This window comes from Arachis hypogaea, chromosome 15 (genome assembly GCF_003086295.3).
Source record: "Arachis hypogaea cultivar Tifrunner chromosome 15, arahy.Tifrunner.gnm2.J5K5, whole genome shotgun sequence".
Taxonomy (NCBI): Eukaryota; Viridiplantae; Streptophyta; class Magnoliopsida; order Fabales; family Fabaceae; genus Arachis; species Arachis hypogaea.
In genome coordinates this window covers 30,233,888-30,254,894 of record NC_092050.1, presented here as the reverse complement: position 1 = coordinate 30,254,894, position 21,007 = coordinate 30,233,888, and the positions used below count along the sequence as shown (strand labels likewise).

The 21,007-nt window shown below is 34.4% G+C and overlaps 1 protein-coding gene and 1 long non-coding RNA gene across 9 annotated transcripts; one reads left to right on the top strand and one right to left on the bottom strand.

Moving 5' to 3' along the window:
* The first annotated feature begins 5,592 nt into the window (after positions 1 to 5,592).
* LOC112750102 (uncharacterized) lies at positions 5,593 to 8,616 on the top strand. Of its 8 annotated transcripts, none has more exons than XR_011873354.1 (12): positions 5,593 to 5,765; positions 5,881 to 5,994; positions 6,088 to 6,206; positions 6,361 to 6,407; positions 6,497 to 6,597; positions 7,030 to 7,117; positions 7,231 to 7,339; positions 7,439 to 7,610; positions 7,737 to 7,808; positions 7,979 to 8,073; positions 8,191 to 8,279; positions 8,371 to 8,401. XR_011873354.1 is itself a non-coding variant. In XM_025798649.3 (12 exons), the coding sequence occupies exons 1-12, from the start codon at positions 5,661 to 5,663 to the stop codon at positions 8,402 to 8,404; spliced, it is 1,137 nt and encodes a 378-aa protein (XP_025654434.1). In that variant the 5' UTR covers positions 5,593 to 5,660; the 3' UTR covers positions 8,405 to 8,616. The 8 variants fall into 8 exon arrangements, 7 of the variants coding, with proteins under 7 accessions (XP_025654434.1, XP_025654431.1, XP_025654438.1 ...); XM_025798649.3 differs by having other exon boundaries at positions 7,960 to 8,046; positions 8,371 to 8,616; XM_025798646.3 differs by having other exon boundaries at positions 7,960 to 8,073; positions 8,371 to 8,616.
* A 1,759-nt stretch (positions 8,617 to 10,375) lies between these two features.
* Positions 10,376 to 12,062, bottom strand: LOC112750101 (uncharacterized). The gene is made up of 4 exons (XR_003175365.3): positions 11,688 to 12,062; positions 11,432 to 11,593; positions 11,087 to 11,337; positions 10,376 to 11,005 (listed from the first exon to the last, which is right to left on the bottom strand). It is a non-coding gene; the product is annotated as an uncharacterized lncRNA (long non-coding RNA).
* Between the last annotated feature and the right edge of the window lie 8,945 nt (positions 12,063 to 21,007).

The following is a 21,007-nucleotide window of genomic DNA, read 5'->3' as shown; positions in this document are numbered from 1 at the left end:
ATTAAAGTTTATAAACACCAAAAATATCTTTCAGAGTTTTTTTTTTTTTTTTTGGGGATTTGGATCTTTCAGAGTTTAATTCACACCGAAAATGGACCAGGAGTAGTCCAGCCTTGCAGGACCTGTGTACTAATCTAATTATTGGAAACCTACACAAATAGTACTACTCCTGTGGTAGACATAACTAGATATGTTGAAATTTGAAAACCAATAATATTTAAAAGATAATAAAAAATTAGTACAAATAAATATTAAATAAAATAAATTTAAAATATTTAAATTAATTTTTTATTATTTCTCTAGCATTACCGTTTGAAAACCTACACAATAAACTACCTTTCCACAACTTATTTAGTGTGCTTTTAAGACACGCTATTACTCTTAGTCTTTGTTTGGATAAGAGTGTGTAAGGACTGGGTTAAAGTTTATGTTAACTTGATTGTATAAAATTTATTTTGATGAAAGTGAGTTAATGTCAAGATATAATTTATGTTTTAAAATTTTTACCTAAAACGTGATTATAATAGGGAATGAATATCGTTTAAGTGATATTAACCAAAATCACTTTCAAATGTATTATTATACATTACGAAAGACTTCATGCATGAATTTTGTGTTACTCTTCATATTACCGCTTTCTTTTCTACGAAAACAGAAATGTAGAGACTTAAACAAATTAAAAATTTATTATTTATTATTAACAATAAAATTTACTCTTGTATATATGAATTGTTTGGTCCAGTCTATATTAGTCGAAATAGAATCTGAGAGGATTGTGCCCACAGAAATTTATACCCTTGTCGATCTCTTCTTACTTTATTTGCATCCATCCATTGTTGTGGGACATGCAACACTACTACACTACTGTACTGTACACTACACTGTTGAATAGGTCAAGTTCATCTGCTTTTGTCCTTTAGGAACTTAATTTTGGAACATGGGGCTGTTGTTGATGAGTGCTAAGGTTAGGAAATTTAATTGGCTATTTTTATTCACGTACATGAATGGTTTTTACATCGAAAATATTTGGAAATTATTACTTTTCCAATAAATATTTAATCAATAATTTGTCTTCATCTCTATTTTTTTTTTTTTTCCGAAAAAAGTTCTGTTGTTAAATTATTTTTGTATCTAGCATGCTTTCATGTAAATGCCTCTTTTAAAATAGAAGCCTAAGCAATATTCAACCAACAATGTTACATGTAATATAAAGTAAATAATTTTGCTTTGGACTACTAATAGTTGGCAGTAATAATTTATATTCATATTTACAGAAATTTATACACATAAAACACATAATTTACACATATGAGTAAATACAACTTGTACCTACAATATCATGAAATTATCTTTAGCTTCTTGAAAGATGAAGAGTAAAATCCAAATTAGCTTTCTATGAATTTTAAATTAGATACTTTGGTTTTTTAATAAATTTTTATTATTCTAAAAGTCTCTAAGAATTACTTTGATCAGGCATATTATTTTTTTTTTTTGGTTGCTTTTAATAAAATTTTTAATATATATGTTGGAGAAATAACTCTTAAAGATTTTATTATGAGTCAAATTATTAGGTCTTCAAAAAATATCATTATAAGATAAATTAATTATTTTACGAATGAATCAACCTATCTCAAAGGCTTCTAGAATAACAAAGAATTTTAAAGATCAAAATATTTGATTTTAAATATTTTTGAGATCAACTTAAATATTTACTAATCAATGATTAATCTGTTGAATCATTGAAAAAAATCTAAACAATTAGATAAATACACATGTTTCTATCTAACTTTAGGTTTAAGATATACATATTTATAAAAATTTTAATGCTTATATAAATATATACATTATCATTGCAAAAATAATGTCTTTCACATATCAATCACAAGAATCAAACTCAAGCTTTTATAAAATTTGAAGTTGTTCATTGTTAACTATCTCAATTATGTTTGGCAGTAAATTAGCTAATATATAGGTATCATAACTCCTCGACAACCTATATGTATGCTATACTACATTAATTGAATACATATTATGCCCGACCAACCGAACCTACTATTTGGATTAGACCCGATCAATAATTTCTACGTTCAAATATTCAATAGAATCATGCATGGACTCTTATATGCTATATATAAATATAATAACAATTAGCAACACTATTACCTTTTGTAAAGTGGTCTAAAGGGAGGGGGAAAAACAAAAGAATTTCCACCGAATAGTTTATTTTTTTTATTTGTTCATTCAAGATTTGGCATCTCCTTTATTTCCCCCTCAATATATTGAGTGTGATATATATGGGGTATCTTTTTATTATTTGCTTGCACTATAGCATTATGAACTTTGGATCTCACTTTACCAAACAGGTAATCAAAGCATTTTATTTTGTTTGGAACGTAAAATCAGAGTAAGAAAAGAACAAGAAATAAAGAAACGGAAAAAAAGTTGGTGCATCGTTTCATCTTTTCAAACAGCAAAAAAGAGATACGGGACATAGAAGGTGGGAATTCAAGGATATGCTATAATATATTAAAGGGGAGTGTTAGGTAAACAATGAACATTTTGAACAATATAAACAATCACCAATCAAATAAAAACATACTACACCTCTAAATTAATCATCTAAATCTTAATATTAAAATAATCATCCGTACACTTAATAAAATAAACATCTGATATATCTATTATTCATATTATTTAATATTTTTATTATCTACCTATACTTTTCCTATATTAAAACAGAAACGCCCAATGTTTACTAGGATTAGGAATATAAATGGACCACTAAATGAACTTTCGTAAAATGGAATGGTTTAAAGTATTCTGTTTAATAAAGTTATGATAAGGGCGGCCAGGAACTCTGAATGGATTCTCTCAATTCTTTTTAACAATTGAAGGCGTAAAATATGATCTCTTATCATTAGTTTTATAAATACGACCAAAAATAAATATAAAAAAGAGAATAATAAATAATTAAAGATCACACCTTACACTCTCATTTTTTTTTAATAATTAAGAGTATCCATTTATGACGAACTTAGTTGAAACAAAACAAAGATATATGTACATAAGAAAACCTCTATTCTTTTTATTTTAGGGCCGGTTAATGATATAAACCTCTATTTATTTATTTATTAATTTTTGGCCTTCAAGGAGGAACGAAATGGTTTAAATATTTTTTTTGGTTCGCTTCAGTCTAGTTTCAGGATATGCAGACATGTGCTCGGGCGAGCTTGCGAGGCATGGTGCTCTTATTAGTAATTTCCATTATAGTAAGTTGCTTCAACCGAATGACATCCTACCCATTTTATTTGGTGTATACATAATATGGTTGGTATATTTTATAGAAAAAAATGTTTGATAAATTTCTTTGATAGTTTTTCACATTCATCGTATTTGGAACAAAATTTTTGGTAATATTACTGTTAAGAATTTTGAGTTATAATTTATGTTAACCCAGATGTTTACTAACATTGGTTAACTCAACGATTTTGATGCTTAAATGGTTACGAGTACTCAAATAAAGACACTTAAAATATCTTTTTTTAAAATATTTTTTAATAATTAAAATTTAATATATATAATTGATTAAATTATGTTATTTTTATTAAAATTAAAGATAAATTGATTTGGCTGAAAAATTGGTAAATTAAATTTTAAACTAGTCTAAATTATTTTTTAAAATGGTTACAATAATCTTATTATAGAATACTTCTATTATATATATATATATATATATATATATTAAATTTTGAAAATGCTAAATCTTAACTCTATGACAGCACAAAGAGAAGAGAAAGATTAGGATTTAGAGTTTTCAAAATTTATATATAATAATAATAAGAATAAGAGTATTTTAGTCATTTTTTATAATAGAGATATTGTAGTCATTTTTATAAAAAAGATTAATTTAGATTGGTTTAAGGAGTAATTCACTGATTTTTTGGCCAAATCAATTTATCTGATCTAATTTTAACAAAAATAACACGATTTAATCAATTATATATATTAAATTTTAATTATTAAAAAATATCTTTAAAAAAATATTTTAAATATTTTTATTTGAATGGCTCCCTTTTTGACTTCTGGTGAGTAGGATGTCATTTAAAATTTTATGGATAAAAATAAGATCCAAATTCATTGGTTTGAACTTTAAATAGATCTTTTACTCTTTTAAATAAAAGAAAACAAATTTTTTATAATATATTTTATTTAAGAATTGGTCACTAATTAATAAGTTATTACATATAATTCAAAAATAGTATTTAAACTCAAACATTTGTTTAAGTGAATAAGTGGACTAATCAGCCAATGAGTAATAGCTCAAATGGCATAGACTCCCCATATTCAATTAAGAGGTTGCGGGTTTGAGTCTGGCATAGACTCCCCATACTCAACTCCTATCTTTCCAAATTTTTGCCAATGAGTAATAGCTCAAATGGCATAGACTAGCTCAAATGGCATAGACTCCTCATACTCAATTAAGAGGTTGCGGGTTCGAGTCTTCTATCTTTCCAAATTTTTGCCAATGAGTAATAGCTCAAATGGCATAGATTCTCCATACTCAATTAAGAGGTTGCGGGTTCGAGTCTCCTATCTTTCCAAATTTTGGCCAATGAATAATAGCTCAAATGGCATAGACTCCCCATACTCAATTAAGAGGTTGCGGGTTCGAGTCTCCTATCTTTCCAAATTTTAAGCCAATGAGTAATAGCTCAAATGGCATAGACTCCCCATACTCAATTAAGAGGTTGCGGGTTCGAGTCTCCTATCTTTCCAAATTTTGCCAATGAGTAATAGCTCAAATGGCATAGACTTCCCATACTCAATTAAGAGGTTGCGGGTTCGAGTCTCCTATCTTTCCAAATTTTTAGCCAATGAGTAATAGCTCAAATGGCATAGACTCCCCATACTCAATTAAGAGGTTGCGGGTTCGAGTCTCCTATCTTTCCAAATTTTTGCCAATGAGTAATAGCTCAAATGGCATAGACTCCCCATACTCAATTAAGAGGTTGCGGGTTCGAGTCTTCTATCTTTCCAAATTTTAAGCCAATGAATAATAGCTCAAATGGCATAGACTCCCCATACTCAATTAAGAGGGCGGGTTCGAGTCTCCTATCTTTTCAAGTTTTTAGTCTGAGTAATAGCTCAAATGGCATAGTCTCTCCATACTCAACTAAGAGGTTACGGGTTCGAGTCTCCTATCTTTTCAAGTTTTTAGTCTGAGTAATAGCTCAAATGACATAGTCTCCCCATACTCAACTAAGAGGTTACGGGTTCGAGTCTCCTATCTTTGATAAAAAAAAATAAATAAGTGGACTAATCACCAATGAGTTATAACTCAAATGGCATAATCTTCTCATACTCAATTAAGAGGTATCACCAATGAGTTATAACTCAAATGGCATAATCTTCTCATACTCAATTAAGAGGTTGCGGAATAAGTGGACTAATCAAGTAATCCGTTCAAGTTGTTTTTTTATTTTGTTTTTATCTTATCACTAAAAATCCGTTTATTGAAAATGATAATGGACTTTGCTCAACTAATCAATCTTGGTCCAAGATAACATAGAAATGGGCCCTAGTGGGCTTGGAGACTTGGGCTGGGCCACACACGCCATGCACATGAGCACCGATTGCAGAGAGAAACGTCGGAGGAGAAGATGGAGTGCGCCGCGAAGGGCAGCGGAAGAACGCGCTGCACCGGCGCCGCCACCAGGCCCTGCGCTCGCTGCGGAGCCGTCGCTTATTGCTCTCTCTCTCATCAGGTCCCTCTCTCTATCTCAATTTCTGATCCGCAGTTTTGAACATATTTTCGCTCGCTGAATAGTTCTGCGTTTCACAAATTTCTTCATATCTCTCCGTTTTTTCTTTGAACCCTAGATTGAACACTGGAGTAGCCACAAACATGAGTGTGATAGGTTAGAGCAACAGATGGAGAGTGTGCATTTACTCAATGATTTTCCTTTCACTTTCTCTCAAGAAGCTACAGTTCAGGTGATTTCTGATTCTAACAACCTTCAAAGAAAACATTGTTACCGTAAAGTGTTCATATATGTTTTTTTTATGCTAATTTAGCTTTTTCAACAGATTTGTTTGAAGCAGGAAACTAGGTGTTCTTTCTTGAGCAAGAGGGGAATCCATCAAAAGGGGATGTGGATGATCGAATGCCGTTGTGGCGAATCGTCTGCTTCATTTGATTGTTTACGGTTCTCTTGTTTCCTTCAAGCTTCATATTCTGAAACTTTTTGTTAATCAAAATTATGTTTGCCCTAATCATTACAAAATAGAAAGTTCAGACATTTTATGGTGTATTTACTTGGCTTAGAACAAGCTTTGGTCTAAGGAGTTTAGTTTTGGCAGGTTAAACAACAGTTGGGATCTTCCAAGAAATTTGTATCCTTGTTATGGTAATACAATTGAAGCTTGTTTCTCCATTCCAAGTTCCTCATATGTATTAAATTGAAAAGAAAATAAAATCCAATATATAAATGTTTAGCACCCGAATCTCAAATTCCGGTGCAGTTGCATAGTTGGAGTGACTACTATAATTGGAGGTGCATTCCACTGGACTCGCCTGCTGCTCTGCTGCTTCACTGGGTATGATTGTGTAGCCCCTTTTCTTTCTTTTTTTCTTTCTCAAAAGTGTCTATCCCATTTCACTGGGTATGATTATGTAACAATTAGGCTTTTTTAGTTTGTTTGTAACTAAAGAAGTACAAGAAGGGGAATGGACCTAATCTTTTGATGTAGTTAATGTTAGATGGAATGTGCAGGGCCTTTAAAACAATTTTCCCACTAGTGTTTGAAAATATTTAAAAAAGAAAAGAATTTCTAATTTCACCTTGCAAATTATAAACTGGAACTTGCGGAATGTATTTGTTTTCTGTTGACTACTTAATAGAGCAGAAACCACCATTGAAAGTTTCCTCCTCTGATAAAATTAGAGGTGTAAGAAGGATATAACCCACAATATCTTTGATAACTTCTTTTATTTTTTATTTTTTAAATTGTATGCTTTGCCTGTTTCAGCCACTTACAATATATCATGCTGCTCAACTAGTTGGAATTGGAACCCTGAATCCTGAAGTCTGTGATAAGTTGTACCTACATTACCTTGGTATATAATTTCTTAAAAACTCCCCGTTCTTTTGAAGCATTCAAATTTAAATATGAATTCTTTTTTACACTACATATTCAAGCATTAATGATCATTTTTTTTTTTAATGGAAGGACCTGAGAAAGAATTGCTACAACTAGATGTATTTGGAGAACTACAGGCACTCTTCCCCGGCGTACATATTCATATTGAACTTGTTGGACCTGCAATTCCTCCACAAAGGTCTGATGCATTGCTGTAATCAGTAAATAAATGTTCTATGAGCTGATACTCGACACTACTTGCTCTAACTATTTGTCCTTCATCCCTCCGTGTTAACAGGGATGGTGAGAAGATCAGCATTTCCAGATATGCTTCTTCCAATGAAGACCAGAGTACCTGCAAATCAGCGAGTGAAAATGCCATTTTATCAACACAGAGTGGCATTACTTCGGCAGTAACACTGCAGCTGTGGCATGGACTCTATCACGACCGATATAGAGATATTGTTAAGGTATCTAATTTAATATTAGATAAGAACCAATATAAAACTAATATTGAGAAATGCTTGTTCCTGAATTCGAATATGTTGCTGTACTTGAACACAATAAATTCCTCTTAATTAACATTATACTTGCAGGATTCCTCCCCTCATCTAGTGATTGCTCCAAATGGTGGCATTGCTGCCTATCCAAGTTGGTTACCTAGTATTGTATGTCATTACCATGTTCTTATCCTTTATTTTGGTGTTAGTTATAGGTTCTACCTTCCTCTTTATTATTGTACTTAAACAAACAACAATTAGGGTATATTCGAAGTGCGTTTTATGTTACTCCTTTTCTATTTTGGTGTCAAAATAACAGGAGTTAATTGAAAAACTAGATGTCCCAGCCGTTTTTACTGATTATTGTGAGGAAGCTTGTCATCTTGCAGCAAGTTGCATTGAGAATGTAATTAGTCGCTCTTTTAGACTGCCTGTAAGCTTTTATTAGTTCTTTTTCTGCTTGTAATTGGTCTCTCTCTCTCTCTCTCTCTCTCTCTCTCTCTCTCTGTCACCCTGTCTTCTAATGAATTATTGTGAATTCTCCTTGTAGGTTCAGGTAAATCCTTTCAGGCAACCTATTGCTGTGGAAGATAGTGTGTTGTTGCTTCCCTGCTACTCAAATTGCTTTGTTTTTGGAATGTAAAGAGCCATCCTCTGAAATGATTGAGCTAATTTTCACTGATACTAACACCAAGATTGGCCTAACTTGTTGGAACTTTTGTGTACGTAGAAGTGCTGCCAGTTCGATGGTAGTGACCCGTTGAGGGAATCATAGTTGGCAATCACCTCTTATCCATCTTGTCTTCCACATGCAACATTTCCATTGATTGCTAAAATTCAACCAACCTTCAGTCTAGTGGAAATGCTAATCATATGTTAATAAAATATACTTTGTTTTACAATAGAGACTCTGACTGCTGTTAATATTTTGTTACTACAATGAACAATGTTATTTACCCAGACTTATTTGTGGCCATCTCAGTTTGTTAGTAACTTAGTATAGTCTTGCACTCTTCTTAGGTCATGTGTTCAAGTCACTTTTCGGACCCTCATTGTTCAAAAACGAGAGAGAGAGAGAGAGAGAGAGAGAGAGAGAGAGAGAGAGAGAAGCATAAGGTATATATGATGAGAAGAGTAGAGAAATTAACCAAAGTGGTTTGGCTAATATAGTGCTTGTGAATTGTGATAGTGAAGTAGAGTAGTGGAGTAGCTATAATCTAGTGGCATGCCAGCAAATTGATTTTAGTAGAGAAATTAAAATCAATCATAAATAGAGCAATTAATTATGAGATGGGGGTGTGCATATGTGTAAGCCTCTAAGCTGTTGGTGATAGTGAAGTACAATTTCACTTTTCTTATTATTTTTACTTTATCTCTGTTTTCTTCTCCAAAAAAAAATATAAATAAATTCTCTATTTATTGTAGTTGAGCCAAGTCATCAACAATTATTAAAGTGAAATCATTTAACAAATTTATTATATTTGAACCGTATATAGGTAGATGTATGACATTAACATACTATATATGCCTCGACTGCTAAATAACGATAATGATATTAAGGATATTAGGGGAAAATTTTTCTTTAGAGAAAAGGTTAAGAAGTCAAGGATAATGGTGAAGTTGTAGAAAAATTTATTACAAGCATTAAAATAAAAATAAATAAATAAATAGTTTTACCAAATTGATTGATTGATTGAAACAGGTATTTGTACTTTTAAATACTTTTAAAAATCACAAACTTCTCATTTTATTTTTGATAAATCAAGAAGATAATAACAATTTTTAAATCATTCGAGTACTTTTGAAAACACTAAAAATAAATTTTTTTTAAAATTAATTTATATTTATTAAAATTAAAAAGTCTAATATAAGTGTCCATGTTATATATGTCTTGTCATCATGTTCTGTGCCTTGCATTTGTAGTAAGATTGGATGAGTTTATTGACAACAATTCAAGTGTCCAACACTGTAAAATATGGTGTGCCTTATTAGCGTGGTTTGACACTATTGATTGACATAATCGCATTTTAAAATTTTACGTATCCCATGCTAAGATACTAGTAAATAGTAATTGCCCTATAGCCAATAATTTATCTGCATCTATCTCATCCCATCCATCAACCTTATTGATTTGAAAAGCCAGCCAAAGGCCTCTTGACATCTGATCTACTCAGGGGTAGCAATGGGGTGGGTGGAGGCGGATTTTTGTTTTATCCGATCCCACCCTACTGTACAACAATCTGTATAGAATCCGTCCCTCTTCTACCTGCGGGTAGTAAAACATTGAATCTTAACCCGCTCCTGCGAGTACTCGCTCCTATAATTATTAAAATCCAATAAATTAAATTAAATTTCAAAATGTATATAACCATCATTACATACATAACATAAATTAAAGTAAAAATTTAAATATGATACAATATTATTAATCATTTACTAATTATTTTACATATATTATACATATTATATATTAAAATTATATATATTATTTATATAGCGGGACAGGTAGGGACGGGTATTACCTAAACCCAACTCCGTCCCGCCCCTCCTAAAAATCCATCCCGCTAAAAACCCGCTCTGATGCAGGGCGGATAATCGGATAGGAGCGGGGTAGATACCCGTGAGTTCAGGTGGTATTGCCATCCCTAGACCTACTATTAAAATCGCAAATCAACACACTGGTTTTGGAAAATAATAAAGAACACGTAGCAACACATGCACTCATGCAACTTTAATTTAAACCACTATAAAAAAATAAGCACCGAATAAAAACGGTAGTTTATTGATAACCATAGTCTGTAAAGCCATAGTTAGTGTTTTAATTAATTTTTATAGAATAGGTGATTAGTGTTAACCATAGTTAACAATAAAGAAAGACCAAAAGAAAACAGAAGACCAAAGTCCAAAGAGAAAGCACAGTATTCATTATTGGCTACTGTAGTGTGAGTGTGAGCGTGAGTGAGTTGAATCTTAATTCCTAGTCCTTCAGAGAATTGTGCTGCATTTTGGAGGTATTGCATCGTTCAGGAGAGCCAGGATGAGCAGAGACACACTCAAGCCCAGGGAGCACCTCAGGCAAATGTTTAAATTCATATAATTTCAACATTTTGCAGCATTAGCAACATAATCACTCCAACCAAAAGGTGACCACTACTGAGAAGCACTGCTCTTTCCTGCTCCTGTCACTGTCTTGCATCAGGACGCTCAGAATACAGTGCTTTCAATTCATGCAACATTTTGCGGCATTCTGGAGAATTCATTGGAGAAACAGGCCGATAGCACCTCATATAAATCTCCGGCTCAGTCACCTCCTGTAGGTTGTAATCCTCCTCCTCCTCCTCTACTTCTATATGAGGGCTTTCAGACTGCAATGGTGATAGTATATATAGTTAGTGATAAACACGATATGGTAGAGGGAAAAAAATTATGAGGCTTCAAAATCAAACCTCCTCACTAAGCAGTTCAGCTTCACCCAAAGGGGAAAAATTTGACAACATATACTTTATACACTTGGAATGATCGTGCAGCATTCCTAGTTCCTCAAAGACATCAAAGTCAAGAGGAGGCGGCTCAACCACGGAGTTTGAAATGTCAGAAAGGGCCTTCCTTCTAGCGGTGACAGATTTCTCAGAATGCCGATTGATAGAGACATCAAGGGCTTTCTTTCCACATTTCTTGGCCTTCCCGGAAACTGCACCTGCATGCCACCATCAAGGATTAGCTTACAAACGTTAAACACCAATAGAGATTGTGATACAATATTCTGGAAACCAGTGGAACAATAACAGTACCCTTCAGGTTCCGTTCTTGAGTCAGCAATCTTGAATCAACAGAGACATGAAGAGCTTTCTTTCCACCAGCCTGATTAATGGGCTTTCCTGCATTGGATAGATCACCAAGTGGTTTTCTTCCACCACCAGCCCCACATTTCTTGGCCTTTCCGGAAACTGCACCTGCATGCCACCATCAAGGTTCAGCCTACAAACGTTAAACACCAATAGAGATTGTGATGCAACATTCTGGAAACTAGTGAAACAATAATTATACCCTTCAGGTTTTATTCTTGAATCAGCAATCTTGAATCAACAGAGACATCAAGAGCTTTCTTTCCACCAGCCTGATTAATGGGCTTTCCTGCCATCTATGTTTCTATAATTCCTCAAGCGTCAGAGGATTTGTACTTTGAATTTTTCTGAGGTAGGGAGAATATCAGACTTGATAGCCACGGGAGAGGATCAGCGACGGCGATGGAAGACCTTCCGCGACGAAAGCAAAGGATGGCGACGGCGCTGGTTGACGGGAGACCTTCAGCGATGGTGGGGGAATGACTTCGGCAACGGCTAAGCTTGCACGGGAGCCTTTGAGATTTCACTTCAGCGACAGAGGATTTGAAGTTTGAATTCGCACGGAAAATAGAAATTTGGGGCTAGGGTTAGTATTAGAACTTTTTCTTTTTAATATTGTATCACTAGAGGTGAAATCCTTCGTCATGAACCAAATTGTGTGTTAAACACAACTATGGCCATTTACAAAACGTTAATGACGTTTTGTGTTTCTTCAATTAAAATAATATTTTTCTAACAAAACGTCAGTGACGTTTTCTGTTTTAATAATTAAAATAATATTTTTTATTACAAAACGTCAGTGAAGTTTTGTTCTTTGATGATTAAAAAAAAAATTTATTGCAAAACGTCAGTGACGTTTTGTGCTACTACCACAACCCTGTAGAACACCAAAATCATCAAATATTTTTGTATTTCACATTAAAATTATTCATATATAAAAATTTTAGCCTTAGTATTACATCACTTTTTTTTTTTTTTTTTCAAAGTTAACAAAGACTTTTATTGCATCATAAAAGTGGTACAAGTGTCCAAATGCAGGACATGAGATAGAGAAAGTGGGATTTTCCCAAATAAAAAACTCACTAAAGGCAAAGTGAATAAAACTGAACCAAACTTAGCAGGGAGAATTGGGGAAAAAAAAACAAAAAACCTAAGACTGTGAGTTTAGTCTAGAGAGATGAATTGTTGCGCCAGGTTTACTGACATTTGAAATGTCTCTTCCGGCGTTTGGTTTGTGTGCTCAAAGACCCAAAGGTTTCTTGCCTTCCATATGTTCCAACAGATACTTGCCACAAGACCCATCAACCTCTTTCCATCATGTTGCCGCTCAAGCTTTGTCTTCAATTCCTGCCACCATTCAAAGAACTGGTCACCGGTAGGATGTGGAAGGTGCAGGTAAATCTGACTTCTACTCCAAATGTCTTGGGCTTTGTTGCATGTAATTAGGCAGTGGGTGATTGACTCTGATTGCGTGTGACAATAAGGGCAAAGTGAACTTGTACTTGGAAATCTGCGATGGATGAGTTCTAGCACTGGAATTCGACCATGGAGGCATTTCCAGATGAACATCTTCACACTGGGAGGGACTTTCAACTTCCCCAAGTGCTGCCAAATATGCTTTTGCTTCATGTGGTCAGGGCAGTGCTCTAATGGAGGGTGAAAAAATAGGTAAGCAATGTTATAACCTGAGGCCGTGTCATACATTTTAGATTTGTTGAGACTCCATTGAAGCACATCTTCTCCATCTACAGGTTGAATTGAGTAGATTCTGCTTTGAATTTCAGGGTTAGTATTACATCACTTAAAGTATTATAATCTCATCTAAATATAAACTAAATAAATATTCAAATATCAAAGACAAATATTAAAATTTATTATAATTCCGTTTATCAATTTTTGTCAACTTTTGTTGAATTGGAGTATAAAATCTATAAAAAAAAATACCTTATTTACTCAAATTTACCATAATTCAAAATTATATTTTATCACTTTTAAATAGAAATTTTTTAATTGAACCTGGTTTCTTTTTTTATGGCGATATTTTTTTATTAAAAATGTCTTTTTGTGGGTGTGTCTCCTAAATATATCTCTTTATGCATGCATCTTTTAGTGAAAGTGTCTTTGTCGAATTGAGAAAGTGAAAACGAGATAGAAGGAGCGCGCTGCAGTGGACGATGGCGATGCAGATCGCGAGGAGGAGGGTGCCGCGGTGGTCCTGCAGAGGAAAAATTTGCGTTTGCAAAGCACGCGTTGCGGCGACAAGGATTGGTTGCAGAGGGCACCGACACTACCCAGGATCATCGGGGTGGAGGTTGTGGCAGCAGCGCAGACGCGAACCACTGCACGCATTCCGAGCAGTGCAACTAACAACGCGACGCAGCAGCGGCAGCTCCACGGAGAGGGGGTTCCGCGTGGCGGTGAAGACAACGGTGGTGAAAAAGAAACGACATGACGACAAGACGACAGTGCTTCAAATGATGTGCCAGGCGTTTCGGTGAGAACTCAAGTTCGAGGACGCTGTTGATGACCAGAGAAGATAATAGAGGATTAGAGGTAGCGTGACTCTTGTTGCTTCACGTTGCAAACACTTCCGGTGGTTACAATCCTAATTTTCAAATTTTTAATTAATTGATATCAATACCTTCCTAATTTTAATTTAAAAATAACAAATAAGACAATAGTTTGCAGATTCATTCTTGGTTCACTATACTTTTTCAATTTAGTATTAATCATCAAAATCAAAAGAAAAAAAGCCATATTCAATAACTTTTAACTATTTTATTGCATCACACACTCCCAAATGATTATTTATTCATTATTCTCAAAATCTCTTTTACCTTTGTTAGGAGTAATTTTTTAATTAAATAATCAAAACACAACACAGAGAATACAAATTAAGCTGCACAAAGCTTAAGAATCAAGGTTGCGAAAAACTGGACCAATCAATAAATCGATAAGATTATTGGTTCAATAATTTACTGGTTCGACTGGGTTCAACCGATTTAACTAAATATTAAATAAAATTATTAAAAATCCTATATATAATTTTAAATATATAAATTCAATCATTTTTAATATAATAAATTTAAAATTTCACAAAATAAATTATCCATAATTTAATATTAGAAGTTCACAAATAATTTTAAATATCAAAATTCATAACTAAAAACAACCAAAACGCAGTGACAAAAACATAATGTTCTACTATCAAAAAAATATTAACAAATAAGTTTTCAATTAATCAAAGACACAACTCATCACAAATCATAATCATCATTAAATGTTTCAATATTTCCATCATAAATAGATTATCTAAAATAGATGTAATTTATCACTACTGACTATACAACCAAAATAATAATAATAATAATAATAATAATAATAATAATAATAGAAAAGCTTAACCCAACAAGAAAGGAAAAGAAAATACTACTCTACTATGTCAATGGTTTGGATTTTGGAACCTTTAATATTATTTTCGTATTGACTTTATGCAGATGACTTAAGAAAAAAAATGATAAATATTTATTTAATTAAAAAAACTTTCCTCTCACAAATATTTGTTTCTAAAAAATAGGCCTAGCCATCGATGCAAAAATATCACTTACTTTTGAATTTTATGAAACTAGAATCGATAAAGGTGCAAAATAGAACTAATCACAGGAGCATTCAATCATTAGAACAACCTAATCATGTTATAACAAGAAGATTAACAAGTTATTTTCAGTCACATCAAACATATAGTAACAAAACAAGAACAAAAAAAAAAGGGCACAATTAGCAAAAATACATAAAAAAATGATCTCTATTTGAGTGAGTGAGTGAGTCAGCGGAGAGGGGTATGTTACCTTTGTGGATGTTGGCAAGTGAATGGGTGCGGTGGCTAGGTAAGGCTTTTTGCGTTGTCGTATATATGGATTGAAAACACTCTTCAAGGGGAGTGTGGCGACGACAGAAGAGACGGCGGTACCGGTGAATAAAGAGAGAGAGTTCGAACAGAGGAGACGACGACGGCCACAGAGCTTCCACACGAGGGTGAGGGAGTTTCTACGACAGCGACACAGCTTCTAAGGACGGTGACAGAGCTTCCTATGACGGCGACACAGCTCCTGCAATGGCGACGGAGCTTTCACACGCGATGTCTATACCCAGCAGAGAAGAGTTCGGCAATGACAACAAAGCGGGACTGCAAGGCTGTGGGGGTTGTAATGGCTGGGGGCTGGAGGGCTAGAGTTCTTTGTTCTTTCAATTTCAAAATTTCACTTCAATTTTAGAGAGGAGAATAGTGGGGCTTGGGTGCGTTGGGAATTCAGGGTTTCCTTTTTTAAATTTTTTTAGGAATGTAAAACGACATCGTTTGGAGAGGGTTCATCGAACCGAAAATCCTTTAAAAAATTAGCCGATTTTGGCGGTTCACCAATTAATCACCTGTTCTTTAATCTTTTTTGTCAGGTGGTTTATGAGACTAACCAAATCGATCTGGTGACCGATTTCCAGTTAATCTAGTTGAACCGACCAGTCTAATTCAGTTTTCAGAACTATGATAAGAATACAAAAGTAGCAGCACAAAAAATTAAGTTGCACAAAACATAAGAATGCAAAAATAGCATGAAAAATAGTAACACAGCAAATAATCAACAATGTAAAAAAATAGCAACAATCAAGAACAATAAGAACAAAAATAGCAGTGAACAAACATCAACAATCAGAACCATCAAGAACAAAAGCAACAATTGGCAACAACAATAAACACAACACTGAATAATTAAATAAAAAATACAACATCTGAACAACAAGAATAGTTCCATAAATACCGTAAAACAAAATTATATAAATTACTCATAACAGAAAAACCTAAGAAAATCATTACTCATAACAAGAACAGTTCAATAATGTTCATTACTCATCATTAGTAATAAAACTCATTCTGGAATTAAATCATTGATCATGAACAAACAAACCAAATTATATTGATTAAAAAAACCTAAGAAAACTCAAAACAAAGATCCGCTAGACATTACTTACAAAAACAATAATGAACAAACAGAGATTCAGGATTTCAGAGCAGTGATTGAGGGAGAAGGAGCAAGAAAGCCGAGGACGATTAGTAGATGGATGGAGGAGGGGAGACGACGGCCAAATTGGAGATATGACAAGACGCGAAAAAGCTTTTGAATAAGCAGAGAAGGGTTGGAGCGCATTAGAACAGAGCCAGTGCAGAGGAACGATCGACAACAAAGGCAGGACCGACGACAGTGGAACAGAGAAGCGGTTGTGCGACGGAGGAACGACTGAGGACACGAGATGATTTGCGGAGGCTTCAAGCAACGGCGGAGACGACCGTAGCGGGGAAGGAGGCTTTGAGTAGTTGCAACGACGATGGTGACACGTTGGTGGCTAGACGGTGTAATGACCCAATTTTCAGCACGTGATGATCACACTAAAAACCGAGTGTTACTAACTTGTTCCCTAAATAACTATTACTTAATATTAAGCCTGTAATTGAGTTAGCACGTAATCGATATACTTTTTTTTAAAACAAAAGGTGCGTATCACTAAATTCATCCTATACCAACAATAATAAGTAAGTAAATGCATAACAAGCAAAAATAAATATAATAATATACATTATATACAGAAAAGTCATAAAAAATGAAACCATTCAGTGTACCATCTCATATAGCTTAGGATTATATATTACATATATGACACTCTGACCAGTCCATTGAGAAAACCCCTAAACTAGTACCCGAACTAACCTAGCGAAGCTATACAATCCCTAATCTCTCGGTAGATCTAACCAAAAGTGAGAGACTAAACATAAAAGTCTATGCTAAGCTGGAAACGCCGTCCAAAACATGCTGCACCTCATATCTGTCCGTGGTCATGCTTGAAGAAGATCACTCCCGTCTCCGTCCGAAGGGGAAGGTAAAGGGGTAAGAACTGGAAAGCGTCGGAGTAGTTAGTTAAGTCCATTTCAACACTGTACTCAGTCAACAGCAACAACCAACAAACACAACACAGCATAATAACTAACAAACATAGAAAATCAAGCACAACAAATACACAATCACAGAAAATAGAGTTCACAGGAAATATGCGGAAATAATTATGATGCATATCTATCCCTAATGTAGGTAATGAGCTCATCTGTCGATTTCGACCGGCTCCCGACGTAATCCAACACTATTGGTCAGATATGGCTTTCCAGTTGGCATACCCCCTGTTCACACTCCCTGTCAATACAGGGTAGCTTTCCTTAGCCGATGTATGGCTAACATACCTCTGTGATCACCCCCTGTCCTCACATGTTGCGGCCTCCAAGCCGGAAGTATGTATAAAAACCTCTATGAACCCCAGGCTACAGCCCTAGGACGGAAGTTTCCTGGAAAGCAATTTCTCGATGTTTAATTTATTCAATTCCTAATATGAATAATAATTTATATGTATACCAACCACAAAAGATAGGACTCAATTCTGATCACCTTGTTTCTCATAAACGGATAAGAACGACATGCATAAACTATTGAGGCAATAACCTTTTACAAGCTATCTTTTTTATTTTTATTTGTTATATTTAACTCTAACAAATACTGACGTAACTATGTTTCATAAGAAGACAACAGACACCATCTTTATCCCTTGGCTCGTTTATTAAAAGTACAGGATAGGTAAGGCCAAACAAATCCAATTAAATTGGATAATTAATTATTCCAACTAACCAAAGCCATTAACCAATATTAAGGTCGATCCACAACACACCCCAAACCACCCAAAGCCCCTCCTTTGTTCACTTTCTATATCCAAAATGAACTCTCTTCAATCCACAATGATGTTTCCCAAGGCCAAGACATACGTGGTTTTCCGCAGTAGAGTCCCAGGAATATATAACAATTAGCCTGCTTGTCATCGACAAGTGGACGGCTTCAGCAGGAGTTTATACTTTTTATATAGAGACCCACATCAAGCAATCATGACTTGGAACAATTACATATCCAATTTGAATGCAAATAATATGTTTGGCCATGAAGCTCATCTCATACCAGTCACAGTTCATGAAGAACATCAACATCAACGACAACAACCACCTACATTGTCCTCTAAATCGCCAGAACTGACTCCGCCAGCTACAGCTCTACTCCCAAATCAGCCCCATTCAATACAACCACAACTCGAAGGGATTGCAGCAGTATCAAATGAAGACACCAGCACTAATAATCTAGTGCTTCCAATGCGTGCTTTACTCGTGATTGCAATTTCCATATTGGTCCTTGGCGTCGCGGCATGTTAGACCTAAATTCAACTAGTACGTGCTCATGGAAAGTGTCCAATATTAATGAGATCTTGCTCCTAAATCTATGTCTTACAAATCATTCTAAAGAAGTAGTTTTTTTATTTTTTTTGGCATTTAGTGTTTTATAATTAATCCATTAACTTCTATAAAGTGTGTTTTAGTCACCTAGGCATTGTACTGCTACTACTTATGGTAGATGTCTTCTTTCGGTCTACATCATTTGCTGAACCAAATTAGTCGATCTATTTTATTGTCCACGGAACCTGGAACTAAACTTGGTTTACTTGTATTTAACCGATAATGCACCATTAACACACCACCCAATATTAGGACAAGACTTCTACCATGATATCACTGTGATGCAGCGATACATGTCAGGCTCTTAATTTCAAAGCCTAAGCCCTATGACACCGCAGATAGCTTTTTCAAAAAAAAAAAAAAAAAAACCAAAAGACTACTGCTAGTGAGATTCCCTTGAAAATAAAATCTCTCGATCAATGAGCTCCATCAACACAACTGACAAAACACCTAACCCTATATAATCAGCTTCAATTTTATTCACATAAGTGAAATCAAATGTCGTTCTATAGCCTAAACATTATAATTAAACAGTTAAACAATTCTAACAACGATATATAACATGATTGAAGAAAAAACAGCATCACACATATCTCCCACCAGGGTAAAGTCTCGCCATAACAACATTCGCAAAGCATTCTAAATAAACTCGCGAGAAATTAACTTCATCAAACAATCACATTAAAACTTAAGGCAACCAAACTTAATCAAACATTAACATCATCAATCACTACAGCTTAACATCATAAAATTAAACATAATTCAAGGAGAATTGCCTCTGATGTGGGCATTAGCAAGGTTCTGGTAACTAGCTTTAAGCCTTTCATACAATTCTTCCCAAAAATGAACCTTTCTCGAAGTGCGTTGTTGCTATCATGAAGAAGCTTCACTTTTTCATAGTTAAAGTTGTAAATTTTATTACCGATTATCTCCAAGACACAACCAAGCATCTCCAGTGCTGCATCTTCCTGTGTCACTTTCTCATTGAGACGAAAATGACCAGTCGCATCCAACTCTACTTTAAACGGGTCACCCGGAAGAACCACCGTAAAGCCAAAGTACAAACCTGAGTTCTCCAGGTATCCCATTCTCGTGGCAAACTTTTACAAGCCAATCCTCCATATCATTTACGATAGCAAAATCTAGTTAATCTCCTCTTGAAAAATTACAGGTAGCCCTACATAACCATAGAAAAAGAATTAAACAAACAGAAGAACATACCTCACAATGCCAACCTTAGATAAATTAAGCATAGAGAAGTTTTCTATAAATGAAAATTCCAAAGACCCTTCTAAAAATTGATTTTGGACAAGACTGTGACACTGACTTACATGACATAACTGGACGTCGCCAACAACCTCCCAGAGACACGCCTCCTTCACTGGGTGGTCTAACCAGCTCACCCTTCACTGCATTCTCTGCATGAATGCTTGACATTTTGGAATTGAATGCAACAAGGTTTGATCGTAGCTATTGGATCCGTGGAACTCGGGAAAGGTATACGAGGCAACTTGCTCTTGGCGTCCTCCCAACTATAGTACACACAAGGTTTTTTCCCCTTTGTAACTGCAAATAAGAGGAATCGCTTCATATGCTCGTCCATCGTATATGATATATTCCCAAATTCACTATAGTGCATTACTAAGTATTTTCTTAAAATGGGTTACCAAAGATCATGTTAAATACTGATTATAGTGCATCACTAAAGTAAAAAATATATAATATGAAAAAAAAATAAGACAAAAAAATAAAACAGTAAAACCACACAATTTTGGCTTCAACTATTTTCCATAATTATTATTTTTATTTTATTATACACCCTTAATAGTGAACAGAACAACATGATTTAAGCCTTAAAATGGTCCCTGAGATTGGCATCGTGCACTAAAATCGTCCCTGAGATTCCAATTGCACTAATTACGTCCCTGAGATTGACAAAAATACACCAATTTAATCCCTGACTCATTTTCCATTAACGGCGTAATGACATGGCTTGATGATGCGGCATGTTAGTGATAAGTGTCACTCCATGATTTAGCCACGTGTAATGATATGATGATGTGTTGACCAGTGACACGTGGCATGCTAACGTGGATGGTTACGCCATGTGTCACAATGCTATTTGGCCACGTGTCTATTTGTGTCACGTG

Bases quoted from the DNA above. Each gene is read 5' to 3' on its own strand.
- LOC112750102 (XM_025798646.3), top strand. From the start codon at position 5,661: ATGGAGTGCGCCGCGAAGGGCAGCGGAAGAACGCGCTGCACCGGCGCC. The intron at 7,118-7,230 runs GTATATAATTTC...TTTTAATGGAAG, and splicing joins GTTGTACCTACATTACCTTG to GACCTGAGAAAGAATTGCTA. The intron at 8,074-8,190 runs GTAAGCTTTTAT...TTCTCCTTGTAG, and splicing joins GTCGCTCTTTTAGACTGCCT to GTTCAGGTAAATCCTTTCAG.